Consider the following 20736-nt stretch of genomic DNA (forward strand, 5'->3'; position numbering starts at 1 on the left):
AGTGTCTAGTCCATGGTCACCTGGGCGGCAGAGCTAGGTCCCAAGCCTAGGCTATCTGATCACATTGCACAGCGATCCTGAAGTAGAAAGGGGCTTTGACCCTAGCTCTTCTGTCTCAGCATCTCCTTTTCTCAGAGCTACATGCCTCCAGTTTTTTAAAATTATCGTCTTTAAAATGATGGATTTTTAAAAATGATGGTTAGCAAAGAATGACCATTTGTTTAGATCAGTGGCTCAGTTGTGGGTGGTTTTGCTCCCCAGGGTCACTGTGCAATGTCTGGTGAATTTTTGGTTGTAATCACTAGGTAAAGGCCACAAATGCCATGCTACAGAGGACAGTTCTCCCGCAACAAGGAATTGTCAGCCCAAAACGTCAAGCGATGCTGGGATTGAGAACCCTGGTTTAGAGTGTTCTGAGTAGTACAGAGGAATCAATTCCTTTTGTTAAAAGTTATGCAGAAGATAGTTTTAGGCTGGAGAATAAACAGTAAAAGGTGCTGGAGCTGAGAGGGTCTTGGCTTGGAGACTGCTTAGCTGTGATCTGTGTTCATTCGTATTTTAAAAGCTGTGCTTGAATGAATTCATAGGATCACAGATTCCAGGTTTAATAACCTCTCACCTTCCAGAATGTAGGAGGATGACATCTTTAGGTCTATACATACAGTAAGCTTTGAGATGTTGTCTAGAGTGTATATCTCTGAGCATCTGTGTGGAGAATGCTTCTTTTGTACATAATTTGTGTGTGTGTGTGGGGGGGCGGGTATATGAGTGACTTCATAAACGATGACTTCTGCCAGAATTCGGAACACAGAAGGTAATGTATGTATCGAAGAGGTAAGAGTATGAGTAATTCTTGTCTCATGAGAAAGCTATAAACTAGTTTATTATAATGATGTAATATTTGGGTGCTTGATTTATCATCCCCATTTCCAGTGATGCAAAACCTTTAAGGACCAAACAGGTTATAAAAATTCAGTGTGTGTCTTTGAAGTCTGGCCTTTTCCTCTAAGCAATTAAAGTGTCACTTTTGTTCTGACAGTTTTCTGTTTGTGGATATTTCCACAGCTCGTGGTTAAGAACTGAACACATGTCCCCACTGAGGGAAAGTCTGGGAAGCTTTCGATGTTTATTCCATGAGAGAGGTCATAATCTGGGAACATGTGATTCTCTCAGATAACAAGGCAGAAAAGTATCGTAATAAAGTTGTATACTCAGGAATGTGGTAACACCACGGAGATGAGTAGTCATTTGTGTGCTGAGCAGTGGGGACCCAGGGTAGGAGGGGTTGTGAGGGAGGAAGTGGCCTTTGAACTGGATCTTGTTTTAAGAGAAACTTAAGAGTAATCCAGGTCTAATAGTACCAACCTAGGCAAAAATATGGCCTTTTTAGGGCTGGCTGGGGAAGGGGGATGAAAGGAAATCTTTATCATGACAGTGATCAGAATGGCTGCCATTTACTGAGTACTAACTCTGTGAAGGCCCTGGTATAGAGGCTTTTTGATAAACCTATTGAATCCTCACAGCCATCTCATAGGGTTGGTGTTGTACTTTAGAGACAGGGAAATCGAGACCCAGCAAGGCCCAGTGTCCTGTCCACAGGCACAAGGCTCTTGTAGGCCCTAAGCAGGCCCTGGGCAGAGTCCATGCAGATTTTGAGGTATAGCAGTTCCCTGTGTGTCTCGGGGGAGATGTAAGCAGAGCTGAGTGGTGGCAAGATGAACATGCCTCTGGAAGAAGTGCCTGTGACACACCTTTCAGCTCCATTAGGGTAACTTTGGACTTTGTTTAAGGAAACTGGCTCTGTTATACTTGGTCTCATAGGAATTCTTGGAAATTTTTTGACCTGGACAATTGGACAAGTATGATTTGAGGTGAACTAGTCAAAGTGATTGATTTGGGCATTAATTATGAAAGCATGAGTGCATGCATGCATGCTCAGTCTTGTCTGCCTTTGTCACCCCATGGACTGTAGCCAGGCTCCTTTGTCCATGGGATTATCCTGGCAAGAGTACTGGAGTGGGTTACCATTTCCTATTCCATATGAAAGTATAAGTGCAGACTAAACAAATGGTAATTATTATCACAAAGCTTTCCTCCAGTAGAATTGGGGCAAGCCAGTCTGGACTCTGTGGCTCTCTGGGTTAGCTGTGCATCCTTCTCTCTACCTTAGTAGCTTCAGTATGGGGCTGAGGGAGTGGAGGGGGAAGAGATAGCTTTCTTTGCTTGAACATAAAAGCTAAGATTACTGTATACTCATCTCTCTCCTGGATTTTATATACTCCTCTGCCCCCCTCACCCATCTCCACCCTTATGACAATGAATTGAAGTCTAGGCTTTGGTTAGAAAAGTAACAAGTTAATATTGATAGTATATCAAAAGTTCTTGATATTTATTTGTGTTTCCTTGAGTGACTCTTCTCTGAAATTACTTTATTATCAGAAAGGTATGTAACTTGACCTACAGGCGCAAAGAAAATTCAGTTCCAGTCCTTCCTTGTTCATTCATTCATCAAGCGTTTATAGAAAGCCAGTCCTTGACCTGGAGAGGTTCATAGTCTAGACTCGGGAAGAAACAACAGACGTGGGTACCAATAAGTACACTGGTGGGTGTGAAGAGTGAAAGGGAAAGAAGGTGAAGCAAAATGCCATAAGTCCCTGGAAAGAGGAGGGGGTCCTGCTAGAGGGATGGGGAGAGGATGGGAGGCAGTCCTTAGTTCTAGGGAATGTTTTCACTATTTTGTTTCATCCTCTGTTGTAGAGGGATGCTCTGCCCTTCACATCTGTGTTTTTTCTCCTCATTATTTCCCCAGGGTGAGTCTCCTGGGTAACCCGGCAAGATGACTGTCCCCCTTCATTCTCCCTGAAGACTCCTCTCTCTCTTCTTCCCCATGACTCCCACCCAGATCATATCCAGGGCTCACTGCCTTCTTCTGAGATTGGTGAGCTTCTGTAGCCTTGCATCTTTCCTTTTCTCTGTCGTCTGACCCTAGCCAGTACTGTCGCTTGTCACAGAGGTAGTCAGAAGTGTATGAGATATCGAAAGCACTGTATTGAAAAATACATAGCAAACATATACAAATAAGTCCACTGGGCAAGGGAACATTTTATCATGCTGGGCATCACCTGACACTTGAAGGGCAGGTTACTGTATACATTTCTGCTTTCTAGATGTTGTCTTGGAGTACCTGTTTCCTTCAAAATATGCTCTCTAAATATTGTTCACATCTGACCTTGTTAATTTACAGACTGTAACAGAATTGTGGTCCCTAGGGGATTGAATGGGGCTCTGTAAGAGAGCTGCGATTTTGTGAAACCTGTAATCATAATTTCTGTGATATGTAAAATGAATCCCTTTCATGGAGAGAAGTTGAAGGAATAGAAATCATAAATTTGGAGGCAAAAAACATCATTTGTTAAAGTATATTTTTAAATTGTAATACTCTTGTGGAAAATAGATGACATTTCTATCAGAAGAATTTCAAATTTAACCAGGCTAGTTGTTCTGCTTTGAAAAGCCTATTTCCTTTGCTAACTATCAGATTGTATATTATAGTTATCAGTCTCTAATTCTAATAAAATACAAGTCAATGGATGTATGCTGGTACGTTTTGTCAAACCATGAACCATTAAGGACTTTATAAACGAAGTATAACCTATTTTAAACCAATTAGTTTAATTAGGAGACAGGTTTGGAGGAACTGGAAATTCCCTGCTGTTAGTTCTCTGAGTTCTGTGGTTATAGGCTGCTCTGAGTTCTGTGGTTATAGGCTGGCGTACTCTGCTCTAATGCGTGTCTGCTTTGCCAAGGTCATCTAATCTCCTAAAAGGGGTTTTCAATATTGAGTTGCATTTATAAGCAAGTTATGTCCTATTTTTCTACTTTCTTTAGGTTTTATTCCACAGTCATTAAAGCCTTGCTGTGTTCTTGTTACGTGTTGATAAATGCGTTGTAATTACTATACAGCTAAAATGTTGAACTTCAATGGTTATATGGATTTTTATTAAAAAAAAAGAAAAACCTTCTTACTAAAGAAAGGCAAAGTGGAAGGGAAAAATGAAAACTCTGGCAGAAAAGTGTGGAAAGCAGGAACTTGATATGATGGGAAGGATAGGGGGGTTCTAGGTCTAACAGCCCATGTCTTGAGTATTTACTGTCTTCCAAGTCCTGTATAAGGGCTTTATGTGGATTCATCCACTCAGTCACCTCAGGAACTCTGAGACTGACATAATTTCTATTCCCATTTTAAGGATGCAAAAACTGAGGCACAAAAAGAGTAGTCATCTTGTCCAAGCTGCTAAGTTGGAGATTGAATCTAGGCAATCTGATAGCAGCCTGCAGAGGTATTGATGGGAGCAGTACCTTGGAATTGCATCCACCCAAGTTCCAATCCTACTTGCTGCTTCTCAGGTCTGAGATCATGTGTGAAGCTATCTAACCCATTTGGGACTGTTTCTGAGATTTTTTTGGTAGGGGTGGTAATACTTAACAGTGTAGCATTGTTGAGTTTTAAATGAGGTAATGCATATAAATGGTTTGGGCTGTAGAAGGAGCTCACTAAACTTCTCTCCTTTGGATTTCCTATCCTGGGGAAGTGGAAGTGGTGGCTTGCTTACAGCTTTGGCTCACCCTTAATGTTCTGGAGGTCTAAGGAACCTCCCAGAACCCTTAGAGCTCTGCACAGAGTGCTTAAACACAACTAAAAATTTTCTACAGTTCCCTCTTCTCCATTCCTTGGTCATTCCAAAGAAAACTTTTATTTCCATAAATTCTTGTCCCCATAGTTATACTTTGAAGTTTTTATTTTGTACTGGGATATAGCCAATTAACATTGTTATGATAGTTTTAGGTGACCAGTGAAGGGACTCAGTCATACATATACATGTATCCATTCTCCCCTCAACCCCCCTCCCATCCAGGCTGCCACATAGCACTGAGCGGAGTTCCATGTGCTATACAGTGAGTCCTTGTTGGTTATCCATTTTAAATACAGCAGTGTGTACAGGACCATCCCAAACTCCCTAACTATCCCTTCCCCCCCACAACCATAAGTTTGTTTGTTAAGTCTGTTAGTCTCTTTTTGTTTTAAAAGTTAGTTCATTTGTGTCATTTCCTTTTAGATTCCACATGTAGGAGATGTCATGCAGTATCTGCTTAGTTACCCTTTGCCAAGTAGAAGACGGCCCTTGCAGTGGTCTGTCTGCTTCCATGTGAACACAGCTGGATAAGTGTGCTTTCCTGGGAGAATGAAGGAATCCTCACCGGCACCCTTGACTTTTGTTTTTCTTAAGAGAAGACATACGCTTCCTTCTTTTTATCTTTGATTTCTTTCTTTGGGTTAGTTTTTCCTTAACTCTTTTTCCCCCCTTAAATCTTAAGTAAGAGGAGAAACAAGTGTAGGGGAGAAAAATTCTCTTCTACCACCTTAGGGCCTTTGGCTGGGCCTGAGTATTCAACTGATGCAAGACAAATTAACAGGAAAAGAAACTTACAAATTTAAAAAAATTTTTACATGTACATGGGAGCCCCCACAAAAGAATGAAGACCCAAAGAATAACCAGAGCAGAAGTCTTTATACCTTCTAGACAGAGAAACAATCAATTTGTGAAGAATTGTGAGATCAAGGAGTTTGGGCTAGGGGCAGTAAATGTGGAGGTGACCAGAGATATATGGGTTAGTTCCACAAGGTGTGTTTGCCCAATTTCTCTTGGCCTCAATTCCTCATCTCTGGTAATAGAATGTCTTCTTTAATCTCGGTACAGGGAGAGCACCTTTACATGGAGTTTTATCTCCTGTTTTCAGAAATAAAAAAGAGGGTCAGAGTGCCCTTCGTATACCTGCTGTTTCTCGAGTGCCTTTAACTCAAAATAATGAATATGCCAGAGCTGCGTATTTTGGGTTGGTATGCTCAGAGCTCCTTTACCAGCTTGAGTGAAAATAGATTGTAGTCTATCTTGATTTTTGGCTTAAATTCTTATTTCCCCCAAGGGTCTAAGAGTAAGAAGTGATACCCAACCTTAAGGTTTTTCTTCTGCAGGATGGGTAGTATATGGAGATTGATGTATGAACTTGAGAGCGTGAGCCAAGTTTGGACTATGGGAAAGTCCTCCCCACCCCATCCTTTCTACTCTGCTTTCCCGATCCCTCACTAGCCTTGTGCCTGCGTGTACTTGGTTGTAGAAGGATGGCTTTTATACAGCTGGAAAGAGCATATAACAGGAGCCTCTACATACCCATATACATGCCATTTGCTTCCTTAAGGACAACAGAAGAAGTACCTGTGACGTGATTTCTAACGTGTGGTCCAAAGACCACCTGCACGAGAATCCTGTGGAGTATTTATTCAAGAAAGAGACTTCTGGCCCATCCCAGAGCCCCTGTGTCAGAATCCCAGTGTCATTATTTGTGGTTTTAAAAATATGCTTTTAATGGGTTGATCATGTTTCTCTTTGATGAAAAGCTGCAGTGCAGACTTATATCATTCAACCAGGTTTTGGGCTTGGCATATGCATTTTCAGGGCTGATTTTCTTCCACTGGTAGCTTGTCACTACCAGTGAAGGCCTGTTTGCCAGTGTTTCAGTGAGCTGGGAGTGGTTGGAGAGGGTGCCAGGATGACCAGAAGTGGGGGAGGGGAGGGCTGTGGAGAGAAGCGAGGCAAGAGTACATGTTTCATGGAGTTAGATTCAAGGCAGAGGTGGGCTGTTCTCAGGGGAGTAGAATCTGGCTATCTTGGGGAGCAGAGGAGAGAAATGAGGTTCACACAGGCAGGAGGCAGAAGTGACAGGAGACTCCTAAGGGAAAAGCCTGGAGGTGTGGATTTGGGGCTGGACCTTGGCCAAGGGACCTTTGGAACTAATTATGCTCAGGTCTTTTCCTCAAGGTGTTTATGATGACTTGCCAGTCCAGCTCCTGGGGATTTGTTTGATAATTGATTAATTAGACATTGAGTAAAATGCATTACATGGATCAAGCATCCATATTGCTTACAAGTGAAGAGTAAAATTTAAGATAGCTAGTTAAGAGCATAGTAAAAGTACTAAGAACAAACTGAGTTAATTTTTGAAAATGTGCCATTCTTACTGTAATCCTGCTATCTTAGAATATTCTAGAAAATGAAGACATGAGCACACATTCTAGCTTACTAGTGTGGTTGTTCCCAAACTTTGTTGTACGTTGGAGTGTTTTAAAAAATACTGTTGCCTGGTTCCCGCCCCCAGACATTCTGATTGAGTTGGTGTGAGGTATGATCCGGATATTGTGATTTTAAGTCTTTTCAGTCCCTCATTTTTAGATGATGAAATTCAGGTCTAGAGAGTGATTTTTTCCAAGGTCACATGGTTTTAAGAGCAGAGACAGGATGAAATAAATGAAAGTCTCCTGACTCTTAGCTCAGGATCCAGAAACCACTCCAGGCCTTACAAACAGAGGGAATTTAAAACAAGGCACCATGCACATAGACGATGCAAGAGTTGAGGAGGCAAACTGGTGACAGTGAGGCAACTCAGGGACCAGCAACATTTGGCAGTGGCTACGTCACCCCTGAGGCTGGAGAGATGATGGAAGCATCTGGATCCCAGATGCCAGAACAATCTTATAGAGAGCTAGACCCATGGTGGGGACCAAGGACTGCCCGGCAGGAGCCGAGACTAGTAGAGGGAGCTGGAGATGCACTGGAAGCAGAGAGGGAGAAGGAGAAACATCCCCACTTCTCTGCTGTTTGACCATGCTGTCTAATCTTGCACCAGCATTTCCTGTTGGCCAAGCCAGTTGGGAAATGTGGATCCCTCCAGAGCAGAAGAATGAATGACCCTGAGAACAAACTAGCAGGTGACCTGGACTGTGGTCTTTCTAAAGTGCTGAGGCCTTGTGTTTAAGCAGATCTCTGGATGATGGTCTCATAAAGTAGGGCCTTAAAGGAGTTTCTCAGCAAATTGTAGGTAAAAACAGATAATTCCTTGTATACATTTTCATAAGTGGTGTGATCGAAGGGCTCAACATAGGTCTCCACTCTTACCTTACCGTTCTCCTTTTCAATTCAGGTCCATGTCTCTTTCCCATTCAATGTGTGTATGTTTTTGCAGTCTTTATATTTAAAATATATATCAGTTTAAAAAGACCCACTGGCAATCATATCTGCACTAAATCTTAAACACTTGTTCCTTTGGGAGCTAGTTACTTTCTAGATATATCATGAAAGCCTGATGATTCCATGTATGTATATGGGGTGACAGATTTTGCTTTACTATACCATTTAAAGGCATTTTTAAAGAAAAATGGAATTACATTAATAGTACACTTCATTTTATTTGTTCTGCCTGACGGGCCAAGTACTTTGCACCCAACGGAGCTCAGCCCTGCTGTCCTGCTGTTCTAACAGGCGCTCCCCCATAGAGCCCAGCATTCTTTAGACTTGGATAATGAGTCTGATGTCATAAAGGGAGCTTTATTAAAATAAATACAATACCATATTTCCTTGCTAATAGCACTCTGATTAATTCCGTCGTAAATGCATACCTGACAGTCTTATAATCAATAGAGGTAGCCAAGGGGGCTAGTGGCACCACAGGTAACAAGGGAGTTTTCAATAGCATGTTTCTACCCTGACATCAGTGTCAGAGTTTGGTATTTCTGTAGGTCATCATCTAAAGACCTGTGTCTGTTTTAACCTATCTTCCTGAAATGCTGTGAGAGTAATTACGTAGACTTGCCCCTGTTTGAAGGATGAAGGTACTTAAACATTAGAAATTAAATGCTTCCCCAAGGCTACCAACACGGATGCTGCAAGAGTCAGGGTTAGAATTGGCTCCTAATTTCAGACACCTTGCTTGAATTTTCAACTATGGATCCTAGTAGTGGTGTCCTGACTTTATTTTTCCTCAAAATTAATCTGTGGTTAATGAAAGCTTTCACGATCAAAAAGAGCACACAGGCCTGAAATTTATGACTTACATTCACTGCCTTCTTTCCAACAGATTCACAAGGAGGTTTTGTGAGGGAGGAAGCTCATGGCTCGTCTATTATTCTTTAGTTAATTGGACTCTTCTCGGTGTTTGGGAGATTTTATTTGTTAACATAGTTACATGAATTGTTAATACAAGTATTAAATATAATCATCTCAAACTTTAAATATTTTGTACCATTTTACCTAATTTTAAAAATATATGTGACCAATGCTGGTAAATATGGCATTATTAATCTTGTGATTATTTTACCTCTATTGTTTATTCCTAACAGAAATTGGAGTATAGAGTGTATAACAGTTTCTTTCCAAGGTATACAGTGTTACTGGGTAATGGCTCAGACTGTATTGTATAAGTTCAGGATAAAAATGGAATAGAAGCATTTAGTTTTAGGAAGCTACTGACTTTTCATGTTCTGTAAAATTCTGTGTGTGTGTAATTTTTCTAAACACTGGGAGGTATGCCAATTGTTTTGTAGAGGATCTGCCAGTAAGATAGAGGAGACATAACTTATATGGAAAAGCCAGAAAGCTCATTATAAGAGCAATGTTTATGGTATAAATCTTACCTCTTACAGGATATAAAGAAGATAAAAAGCTACTTTATGATGGTTAATTCTGCTCAGATAACTGCATTATTTAAAACTGAAAGAATCTTAAAAAAATTGAATTTTCTATCTACTTTAATTACTATTAGGGGGCTTTTATTCATTGTAGGCAACGGATTGTCCACAGATAAATGGAATTGTTGATAGATACTTTCACTTTGGAGCTCTCCTATAATCGAAATGTGAAGATATTTGGATGGCTTTATGAGGGCATTTAATACAAGAAGTAGCTTTTTATGTTTTGAATTGAAAGCAAAGAAAACCATTTCACTGATTCTAAATTCATTTTGTAAAGCCCCGAATTACTAAAATTGAGTTCATTCAGCTCAAACATAGTCAATCGTTTTTTGTTAGGCTCTGAGGGAAAAGAGCAAACTGTGGGTCATCTCAGTTGATTTTTTATTTGCTCACATGCCTTTCATAACACCCTGAAGGAGGGGGTACATTAGAACTATTGTGGTTTTGACTGAAGTAGGAAAAACACACTGTAACAAGTCATGGTATCTGACTTCAGACCTCAAACCAATGGCTTCTCATGTTGCTGGGTAGACTTCAGTGAACTGGCCCTAGGTTCTTTTGGTCACATCAGATTTAGAATTCTTTCATGCAGAACAAGCTAAACAGTATGCGAGAGTGACAGGAATCCATTTATCATACCCGTAATGAGAGCAAGCTGGCCTGTATTAACACTTTTTTTTTTTTTTAATATTGAGGATGCTAAACCTTCTGGAGTAATCAGGTAACCTGTGTATTTAACTCAAGGACTGAATCATAAGAACTCCTTTTAGGGAAGGCCCTCAGCATTATTTAGTGCTAGATTTTTTACTTTGGTTTCTGTAGAAACTTTCATCTCCCAATGTTTGAAATGCAAATATCTCCACTGGGCTTTTGGTTCCTTTTATGGTTTTCAAAGGTACTACATCATTATATTTGGTAATATCATTTACTTTGCATAATTGTTCCTAATCTTTATTTTTAGATTAAATCTTATTGTAGAATACTTCAGAGAGGTGCTTTTCTTTTTATATTGGGACTACATCACTTAAAATGGATTCCTGAGTTTACTTTAAATAAATTTAAATAAAAATTCTATTCTCCTGTTTGTGCAAATAAAGAACAGTCCATGGAGAAAGTTTTTCTTTTTTTAACTAGAACCATGACATCTAAAACTAGAAATTATCATCAGTCCCCCTTCAATGCAGAGGACTTTAACCTCTGGTTTCCAGAGGACACAGAGCTGGGGCACCTCTATTTCATTCAAAAAATCTCCTCTTCCTCCGACATCCCTACTAAAATATGGAATGGTTTCCAGATGGCTCATAGCCTTGGTTTTCTCTCTCAAGCTCTTTTGCCTGCCAATTAAAAAAAAACAAAACCCTTAGAAGATATAATTAAAAGTTTAATATGTTAAGACCAGATATGTCTTTATGAAGCCACACTCTGAGTGCTTAGGGATGACCTATTCAAGTGAGACCAGTTGGGAGCTTTGGACACGACTCTCTGCCCCAAAGTAGTTGCATATAGTTGGGACAACAGCACATGTTCATATGGCATAATTAGGGCAGAAGAGAAGAGGTCCTGTTATTAGGTCCTTTGGTGGCAAAACCTATGTTAAAATATAAATGCAAGAAGCAGAGTGATTGGGAAATGTCCATAGGAAAGGAGAGGGCAGAGCTCAACTTTGACACAGAAGTAGGGAGAAAAGGCTTTGAGGTGGGGGTAGATATTGGAGCAGATTTTCAAGGAAACTGATCTGATTGAACTATATTCATGCTGGAAGGTAGCACTAATAAGATGGAATAGAGAAAATAGGACCAACAGCCAAGAGGCCTCAAATGGCACTGTACTGACATTGAACTTAGTTGTTGTGAGCCAATGTAGGCTTTCTAGCACTGGTGTGACTGAATAAAGGCAGTGTTCTTATCAGAATTTGTTTGTATGGATGTTTTGGAATACAGTGGAAAGAGAATACCCTGCAATAGGAAGAGAACAGAAGACAAGATATAGTTTTGTTCAGGGTCGGTCAGTCCTAAAGGAAATCAACCCTGAATCATCATTGGAAGGACTGATGTTGAAGCTGAAGCTCCAATACTTTGGCCACCTGATGTGAAGAGCCGACTCATTGGGGAAGAACCTGATGCTGGGAAAGATTGAAGGCAGGAGGAAAGGGGACAACAGAGGATGAGATGGTTAGATGGCATCACCGACTCAATGAACACAAGTTTGAGCAAACTCTGGGAGATAGTGAAGGACCGGGAGGTCTGGCGTGTTGCAGTCCATGGGGTCACAAAGAGTTGGACAGCACTGAGCAACTGAACAACAACAGGGTGCTTAGCCCTAAGCATATGTTTGATTGAACCAGAGACGTCCAGCTCAGACTGGATGGATCAGAAAGTAAAACATTAGGGTAAGAAGAATGTAAAGGATGGTTGGCAGTAGTTTGTGTCAGAGAATTTGTACTTCAGATGACCATGATTTTTTAGGTAGGTGGCAAGGGAAATGCCATTGACAAAGTGAGAGTATTAGGGAAGGGAATTATTTTGTTTCATATTTTAGAGCTGGAATAATGGTAATTTATCAGCTGTGTGCTCTTGGGTCAGTCAGATTGATTATACTAGATTCTTCATGGATAAAATAAGCATGTGATTCATCTAGCCTTAAGATTATGGTGAGGACCAAATGGAGTGTGAGCAAAAGGAATACAGTAGTCAAAACAAAAAGGCAGAACTGAAAGTTTTTTACAAGAGCAAGATCATAGTACTTTTAAAGGAAATGGAGAGGTAAGAAATAGGGAAATGGGCCTGATATGAAATATGGGGTGAAGGTATGATTATCCAACTATCTGATAATTTGGTTGCGAGGACGGGGTAGGGGCCTCCAGATCCATCTGCTGCTCTTTGGCCCAAATCATCCTTCTAAACACTAATCTGGTCATTCTGCTCCAAAATGTTTCCTACTCTAGTTTCTCCTTGCTACAGCATGAAACTCTGAAATTTCCTGAGCAAGGCCTAAAGGCTCTTCACATTCTGGCCCCAAAATACTTTTAAAAAATCATATGCTGGACATTATTTAAAGACCCACCATATGGCAGGCACTGAGCTGAGTTCTTGAGATAACAGAGGTGAGGAGGCACTGTCTCTACACCAGGGAGCTCACTGGCTAGTGGAAAGTGATAGGTAGATGGGGGGGGCAGGGGGGCTGCAGAAAATGAAGCAGAGTTACACTTAATGCAGATATCCTTTCTGGGGATAGAATGGAGGTCAGTATCATGGAGGGCTTCCTGGAGGGGGCACCTGAACTGACTTTTTCTGTAAGAGTAGGAGTCACCCAGGGGAAGAAATGAGGGGTGTGTGGGTGGAGGAGGGTGCTTCAGAGAGTGTTTAATCTCTGTTGAATCCCATCACCCAGTTACTGTTTCACATATATCTTTTAGCAATTCTTAGTTACTCTTGGCCACTTCTCAAACATGGGGGAAAAGAAAGTTAGGGTGGGAGAATGTTCCTGGATCATGGAAGGGGAGGGAGGACCAAGCTCAGGACGCCTCCACACAGGTATACGTACAACAACCATATCACTTAGGATTCAGACTAAGGTACTGTGGAGAGTAAAAGAGGTGCTGCTAATTATTATCCCTGGACCACGTGTCAACTGGGGCTGTCCTAGGGGCTTCCCTGGTGGCTCAGAGGTTAAGAATCTGTCTGCCATGCAGGAAATCTGGGTTCAGTCCCTGGGTCAGGAAGATTCCACTGGAGAAGGGAAGGGCTACTCACTCCAGTATTCTTGCCTGGAGAATTCCATGGACAGAGGAGCCTGGAGGTCTATAGTCCATGGGATCGCAAAGAGTCGGGCACCACTGAGAGATTAATACTTTCACTAAGTGTATCAGGATGTTTGGTTGTTCCTGTTAGAGAACTTTCTTCTGCTGTGATTACACCATCACTGCCGCAAGGCTGCTCCTGGCTCTAAGTTGGCTTGTGAGCTGTCTCTGCACCCTCTCCCTGTAGGACTGCTCTTTGGGCTGAGCCCAAGATCTAGTTCTGCAGAACAACCTCCTTAGTGAGAAGAGTGAGGATTGTGGACTGGGTGTGGGGCTGAGATGAGTACCCTCCCCTGCTCAGGAGTGGCAGCCACGTTCTGGCTGGGTGAGTGGTGGTATGGGAAGCCTGGTGGGCAGCAAACTCAACAGGGTCCCTAGTTTCAACAGTAAAGATTGGGGCCCATGGATTAACTGAGGGTGAGTGGCGGGGACTTGCTTCTTGAGAATCTGAGCCTTGGTTTCCAGGCTGCTGTGAATCAGCTGCTATCCTGGGCAGTCTCTTCTTCCTGTCTCATTGTGACTGTGAAGAGCATGTGAGAAAGCATTTGAGAATGCTGGTTAGATGGATGCTTTTATTTATGGATGCTTTTGTTCGTTCTTGTTGACACGGGTGCTGGTGCTACTGATCCATCCATCCAGAGTCCTTGCCTCACTCCTGGGTGTGTGGATGGTGAAATTCAGACTTTCATGGCTGGGGCAGGGAGAAAGAACTGGGGACATGCCTTGAGGGCCTCCCTGTCTTATGGTAGGAAGGGAGAAGGCATTGCTTGTGGCCAGAAGATGACCGGGGACTGTCTCCAATAAAATGTAGCTGATAGTGACCAGAACTCCCTTAAGAAGGACTGTGACTCAGCCTTTTTAGTAAACTGTCCAAGTCTGTGATCATTTGTGTGTTGAAATACCGCTCATTAAAGTAGAATAGGTCAAATTATCTGTCCTTTAGTTCTTAGGAAGGACTGAAAAAAGCCATTCTTTCCCCCCTGAAACTTAGTGTGAGTGACAATAACAAGGATTAAACTGTATTTTGAAATTATATATACAACATAAAATAACTGTTTGTTTTAAAGATAGGCAGTAAGGTTCTTGTGTATAGTGTGGTTTTCTTCAGCATTTTGTAATAACTTTATTAACTCCAGTTGGAGTTCAGTAACTTAAATGGGGAAAAATTGCAGTTTTAATAATAAGCACAGGTTGGTTGCCTACTTTGTCTTTTGTATTAAAATGAATGTTGCAATTACTATGTATTAATATCTAGTAAAATTGTGTTCCTTTTTCTTTGGCAAAAAAAAAAAATGTTGCTTCTAAGCAGGCACACACAATTTATCTGGGTAAATAAAATAATTCTAAGTGTGCATGTATATGTTTATTATGAAGCCATCTTTCCATCTTTCAGAGTGAACCAAACGGAAAGAGAGGGGAGCTGATTGTCTTTTATTGTGGAGCTGACAGAATGTTTATTAATGGCGATGGATTTGAAATGAGCATCTTACTAAATGGAAGTCTTGGGCCAACCTCTGACCCTTTTGTCTTAAAGGTTTGAGAACAGATAATATGGAAGAATACAAGCTCTTTTCCAGATGGCTGCATGCCTGATGTTCCTTTATGTTTAGCTGTCATTCAAATATGAATGCCCAGTGATTATAAGTGTCTCTTTCTCTTTTCTGGACTGAAATGAAACCTTTTATGCATTGTGTGTTAAAACAGATTAACTGTTTGGCTCATCAGTAGGGAAATTAGAACAATAGCTGCCAGCTCAATGGTACAGCAAAAGAATGTCCTTTGGGGTTTCGGGGCTAAGGTTCACAAGCAAGTGCATCCAAGTGTCAGGCTTGGGAAGATGGGTGAGTTATGAAAATAATTCTTCTGAATTTTAATTTTATAACTGCTTCTGAATGAAAGTGGTAGTATCCTTCAGAAGCAAGCAGGATTTAGATAACATTTCCCAAAACTCCTGTATAGTTGATCCTATATAGTTTTTAGTTGATCATCATTAATTTCTTGGAGTAGTACTGTGAAAGATTTGTTCTTATGTAATGATGTTTTATCATGAAGGCATAATGCAAAATTACTGTATAATGTTTCCCTACCTTTTACTGTGCTAAAGTTATCTTTTAAAAATACATACATGTATATATATATGTATTTGATAAGATACCCATAATGGATAATTTGAATATCATTTTTTCTGTTAAAACTAGAGATTTTGTGATCTGATAACTAAGTAAAGGTGGACAGTCATCATTTAGATGACTATATCTAAATGGTCTGAAATGCAGACCACATCTAATGCAGACTAGTCTGGAGGCCAAGGGTGTATCTGATGATCCCTCAGTGGCCTCTGTGGTAGAGGCTGTACAGGAGATGGCTGGAGACCAAGGGTCTGAGGGAACCAGCTTCATCCCTTTAGGAAGGTATGCTACTTTGAAAAATGCTTACCTGTCTTGCACTCTCTCAGCTATGAATAGAAAGGTGACTCTCATTTTCCCTGGAAATCTGTGAAATGAGTTAAGTGAAATATTTTTATGACCTAGCCAAATAAAAAGAGAATATCTGATCCATTTATTCAACTCTTATTTAAAATGATTATTTTTTAATAAAAGGTGTGTTTTTGTTGTTGTTTTTGTTCATGGGAAAGCCTGCCATGAAAATATGTTGTTTTAGATGACAGTTGTGTTTTCTAAAACACCCAATGATGAAAATAATCTTAAATAAAAGAATCCGCTATTCCACTTTTGTTCACTTGTCTTCCTTCACAGAATATTTTTGATGTTTTTATATAACTTTTTTCATGATTTATGCCTCGTTTACCTTTTAGAACAGCTTTGTTGAGAAATAGTTTACATATTACACAATTCACTCATTTAAACTGTACAATTCAGTGACTTTTAGTATATTTAGAGTTGTAATCTGTTGCCACAATCAATTTTAGAATATTTTAATTACTTCCCAAAGAAACCCCATTCACCTTAGCTGTCATCCTCATATCTCCTCAACCACTGACAACTTCTAGTCTACTTTTTGTCTCTGTATGTTTGCCTGTTCTGGATATTTCATGTGAATGAAGTCATACAACCAATATGCAGTCTTTTGTGATTAGTTTATTTCATTTTGTATAATGTTTTTGAGTTTCATCCATGCTACAGAATGTATCGATAGGCATTCATTTTTATGGCTGAGTAATACTCTGTTAGAATGATATACTACCATGCGTTTATCTGATTATTTATTGAGTGGCATTTGGGTTGCTTCCACTGTGTTTGTATTTTTGGTAATTTATATAGACTTTTTTGTTGTTGTTTCTCTGTGACTATTTATCTTGCACATGGTGTGGCTCCTATTAGGTTTTAATAGGTTGAAAAGCTTTGGATGTTATAAGTAAGATTGTGGTGATTACTATTATTAAAAGAGTACTGTGAAGTCATGGACTGCTATATCAGATGTTGTACAAAACCCAACAAAATGCCATAGACAGTGAGACTCTAAGAACTCTCAATGTAGATTGAGGCTTCCCAGCATGGGAGGAAAACTTATGGTTAGCAGAAGAGTGTGTGTACGAGAAGGTGACGGTGGGGGAGCAATGCAGTGTCTTGTACTATCCTCCACAGTGCCATATTGTATCTAGCATGCCATTGGCATCAGTCAGTCAATGTTTGTGTTGATACTTATGTCCAACCCCTCACCGATTTACTGCCTTCAAAACAGCAAATTTTCTAATAGTCTGCTGGCTCCCAGTTCTCCCAAGATATTTAAGTTGGAGGGAGGGTACTAATCTAAGACTGGAGTGAAGATCACCCCACTATACTCAGTAGTTTAGAAATATTTTTATTTGACTTCATTTAATTTTTCTAGGCAAATACTGAGTAGAGCAGGGAGTCATCTCACTTGTTAGAAAACTGAGGAATCATAAATGACATGGACTCACTTCTACTAGCCAGCGAGGTCAAGCTTGACCCCAGGTCTTACAAATACAGAACTTGGTTTGTTCACAAATATCCTTGTGTCTACACAACTCGGCCTTCTGTCTTTATCTCCCTTATCTCCCTTTGCTAACCATGACAAGCACACTCTACAACATTAGTGGTAGTATCTGTGTTTTGGTCTGAAATGACCTTACTGAAAACTTTCACTGGGAAACTCAACAATAGTGTTTTGACTGTGCTCTGTCTTAAGGTTCAATATTCATAGTGATTCTGGCACTCTGGATATCACTGAGTGGTCCCTTTAGACTTGCCCCCTGGACAAAAGTCCAGGAATTGCACATATGAAAATGAGCCTGAGATTGAGGATTTAAGTAAAACAGGTATTGAGTAAAAAGGATTTTGTGAGCTTATCTTCATTAAAACATGGTGGGACGAATTGACAAAGTAGCATTGAAATATATACATTACCATGTGTAAAACAGCTAGCTAGTGGAAAGTTGCTGTTGAATGCAGGGAGCTCAGCTCAGTGCTCTGTGATGACCTAGATGGGTGTGATGGGGGGTGGGGAGTGCAGAAAGGAGGCTCAAGACGGAGAGGACATTGGTATACTTATGGCTGATTCATTGTTGTATGGTGGAAACCAATACTGCATAGTTAAGCAATTATCCTCCAATTAAAAATGAAAAAAAAAAAAGCAACAGTGGGATGAGGTCAAATACTAAGGCCAGAAAACTCAGCACTCTGCACACCTTACTCACTAAGACATTATTTTCACTCATTATCATGTCTTCCTGTGCATTTCAGTAAAGATGGTATCTATTTATAATACATTTATAACAGCATCTGTCTGACATGATGAGAAATAGACAATTCCTAGCTTCCCTCATAGCTTAGTCAGTAAAGAATTTGCCTGCAATGCAGGACACCTGGGTTTGATTCCTGGGTCGGGAAGATCCCCTGGAGAAGGAAATGGTAACCCACTCCAGTATTCTTGCCTGGAAGATCCCATGGGCAGAAGAGCCTGGCAGGTTACAGTCCATGGGGTCGCAAGAGTTGGACACGACTTAGCGACTAAACCAACCAACCAACAGTCCTCTCTGTAGCGTTTGCCAACACATTTTCTCACAGTAATAACAATGGATTAAATGGTCCACAAAGTCAAAGGCTTAGTGTAGTCAGTGAAGCAGAAGTAGATGTTTTTCTGGAACTCCCTTACTTTCACCATCATCCAGTGAATGCTGGCAATTTGATATCTGGCTCCTCTTGCCTCTTCAAAATTCAGCTTGTACATATGGAAGTTCTTGGTTCATGTACTGCTGAAGCCTAGCTTGAAGTATTTTTGAGCATAACCTTGCTAGCATGTGAAATGAGCACACTTATATGGTAGTTTGAACATTCTTTGACATTGCCCTTTGGCATTGGAATGAAGACTGAATAACAAACTGCAGAAAATTCTTAATGGGATGGGAGTACCAGACCATCTTATTTGTCTCCTGAGAAACCTGTATGCAGGTCAACAAGCAACAATTAGAACCATACACGGAACAATGGACTGGTTCAAATTGGGAAAGGAGTATGCCAAGGCTATATATTGTCACCCTGCTTCGTTGACTTACATGCAGAGTACCTCATGTGAAATGCTGGACTGGATGAATCACAAGTTGGAATCAAGATGGCTGGCAGAAGTAACGACATCTTCAGATACGCAGGTGATACCACTCTAATGGCAGAAAATGAAGAGGAACTAAAGAGCCTCTTGATAAGGGTGAAATAGGAGAGAGAAAAAGCTGACTTAAAACTCAACATTTAAGAAACTAAGATTGTGGCATCCAGTCCCATCACTTTTTTGGCAAATGCTAATAGAAAGGGAAAAAGTGGAAACAGTGACAAATTTTATTTTCTTGGGCTCCAAAATCACTGTGGACGGTGACTGCAGCCACGAAATTAAGAGACTTTTGCTTCTTGGAAGAAAAGTTATGACAAACCTAGACAGCATATTAAAAAGCAGAGATATCACTTTGCCAACAAAGGTCTGTATAGTCAAAGCTATGGTTTGTCCAGTAGTGATGTACCTATGTCATGTATGGATGTGAGAGCTGGACCATAAAGAAGGCTGAGTGCTGAAGAATTGATGCTTTCCAATTGTGGTGCTGGAGAAGATTCTTGAGAGTCCCTTGAATTGCAAGAATATCAAACCAGGAAATAAACCCTGAATATTCATTGGAAAGACTAATGCTGAAGCTCCAATACTTTGGCCACCTGATGCGAAGAGCCGACTCATTGGAAAAGACCTTGATGCTGGTAGAGACTGAAAGTAAAAGTAGAAGGAGGCGGCAGAGGATGAGATGGGGCATGAATTTGAGCAAACTCTAAGAGACAGTGAAGAACAGAAGAGCCTTGCATGCGGCTGCAAAGAATGAACATGACTTGGTGGCTGAACAATGACAACATTAAGATGGTCATCACTCTAAGTAGGATGTTAAAGGAATTCAGAGAAGGTGACAATGTGTGTGGAGAGTTTGCTGTGTTTAGGGATGGGCTGAGGCCTTAGCCAAATTTAATCCTTACAACTATTCTTTGGGTAGGTAGTCTTATCTCCATCTTAACAGGTAAACAAGCAAGAAGTGAGTTATTTGCCCAACATTCAGTCTAACCAGTGGTGGACCCAGACTGTACCCTGGCCATGGAACTCCAGGGTATGTGCTTTGGATCCAGTGCTGAACTGCTCCCTGTAGCACTTGAATTCCTAATCACCCATTTCCCATCACCACTGAGTTCTGTGAATGTGCTTTCAAAATGACAGTACCATTTTTCTGTCTTTTAGATAGCTCTATTGGTGGTTATTTTACTTCCTGACCTATACAAGTACTTAATGCATACTTATTGGAGGAAAATATAAGAAAATAGTTTATAAAGAAAAAATAAACACTTAAAACCCTGCAATGTAAACAGCACAGAATTAAAGAAAGAGGAAGACTTCATCTATGATGTTGTCTGTGAGGTGGTTTGACCAGGTGCCTTCATGAATGTTCTTTCACCATCACTGTCTTTAAGTGCACAAGTCTGAATGTCGCCTGCCATGACCTGGCTAGAGAAATGTCTACTCCTTAGGGTCATGCATCTACCTTATAGACAGGGCTTGCTCTGAGAATTTTTTGGAGTTGTTTGAAAGTTTGCTCTCATTTCACAGGTGCTCAGATGCTGCATCAGTTCAGAAAATCCTGTTTGATCCTTGGTGTATCAGAATTATACCTTAGTAACATGGAAGTTTCTTTATTTTTATAGGAAAATGCACTCAGAAGGTCTGCTTGAGGTGCCAAGAGGAAAGACATCACTTCCCTCTACAACCTCCAAAGGACAGCAAAGACTTGTTTGCTCCACCTTATCTCATGCCCCCTTCCCTACTGACAGTGGAAGCTGCTCTTTCTAAATCT

The 20736-nt window shown here is 40.6% G+C and overlaps 1 protein-coding gene across 11 annotated transcripts in view; it reads left to right on the forward strand.

The window, feature by feature from the left end:
• PARD3B (par-3 family cell polarity regulator beta) overlaps window positions 1–20736 on the forward strand; it is a 1110743-nt gene that overhangs the window by 30852 nt on the left and 1059155 nt on the right. The window contains exon 1 of one of the 11 annotated variants that reach the window (XM_081577739.1): window positions 640–819. The exons of the other annotated variants lie outside the window; for them this stretch is intronic. Within the exon in view, the coding sequence (XP_081433865.1) occupies window positions 784–819 (36 nt within the window). The 5' untranslated portion in view covers window positions 640–783. Of the gene's footprint in view, window positions 1–639; window positions 820–20736 lie in introns of those variants that run through there. 11 annotated transcript variants of the gene reach the window in all.

This window comes from Giraffa tippelskirchi, chromosome 3 (assembly GCF_054371585.1).
Source record: "Giraffa tippelskirchi isolate mGirTip1 chromosome 3, T2T-mGirTip1v1.2.pri, whole genome shotgun sequence".
Taxonomy (NCBI): domain Eukaryota; kingdom Metazoa; phylum Chordata; class Mammalia; order Artiodactyla; family Giraffidae; genus Giraffa; species Giraffa tippelskirchi.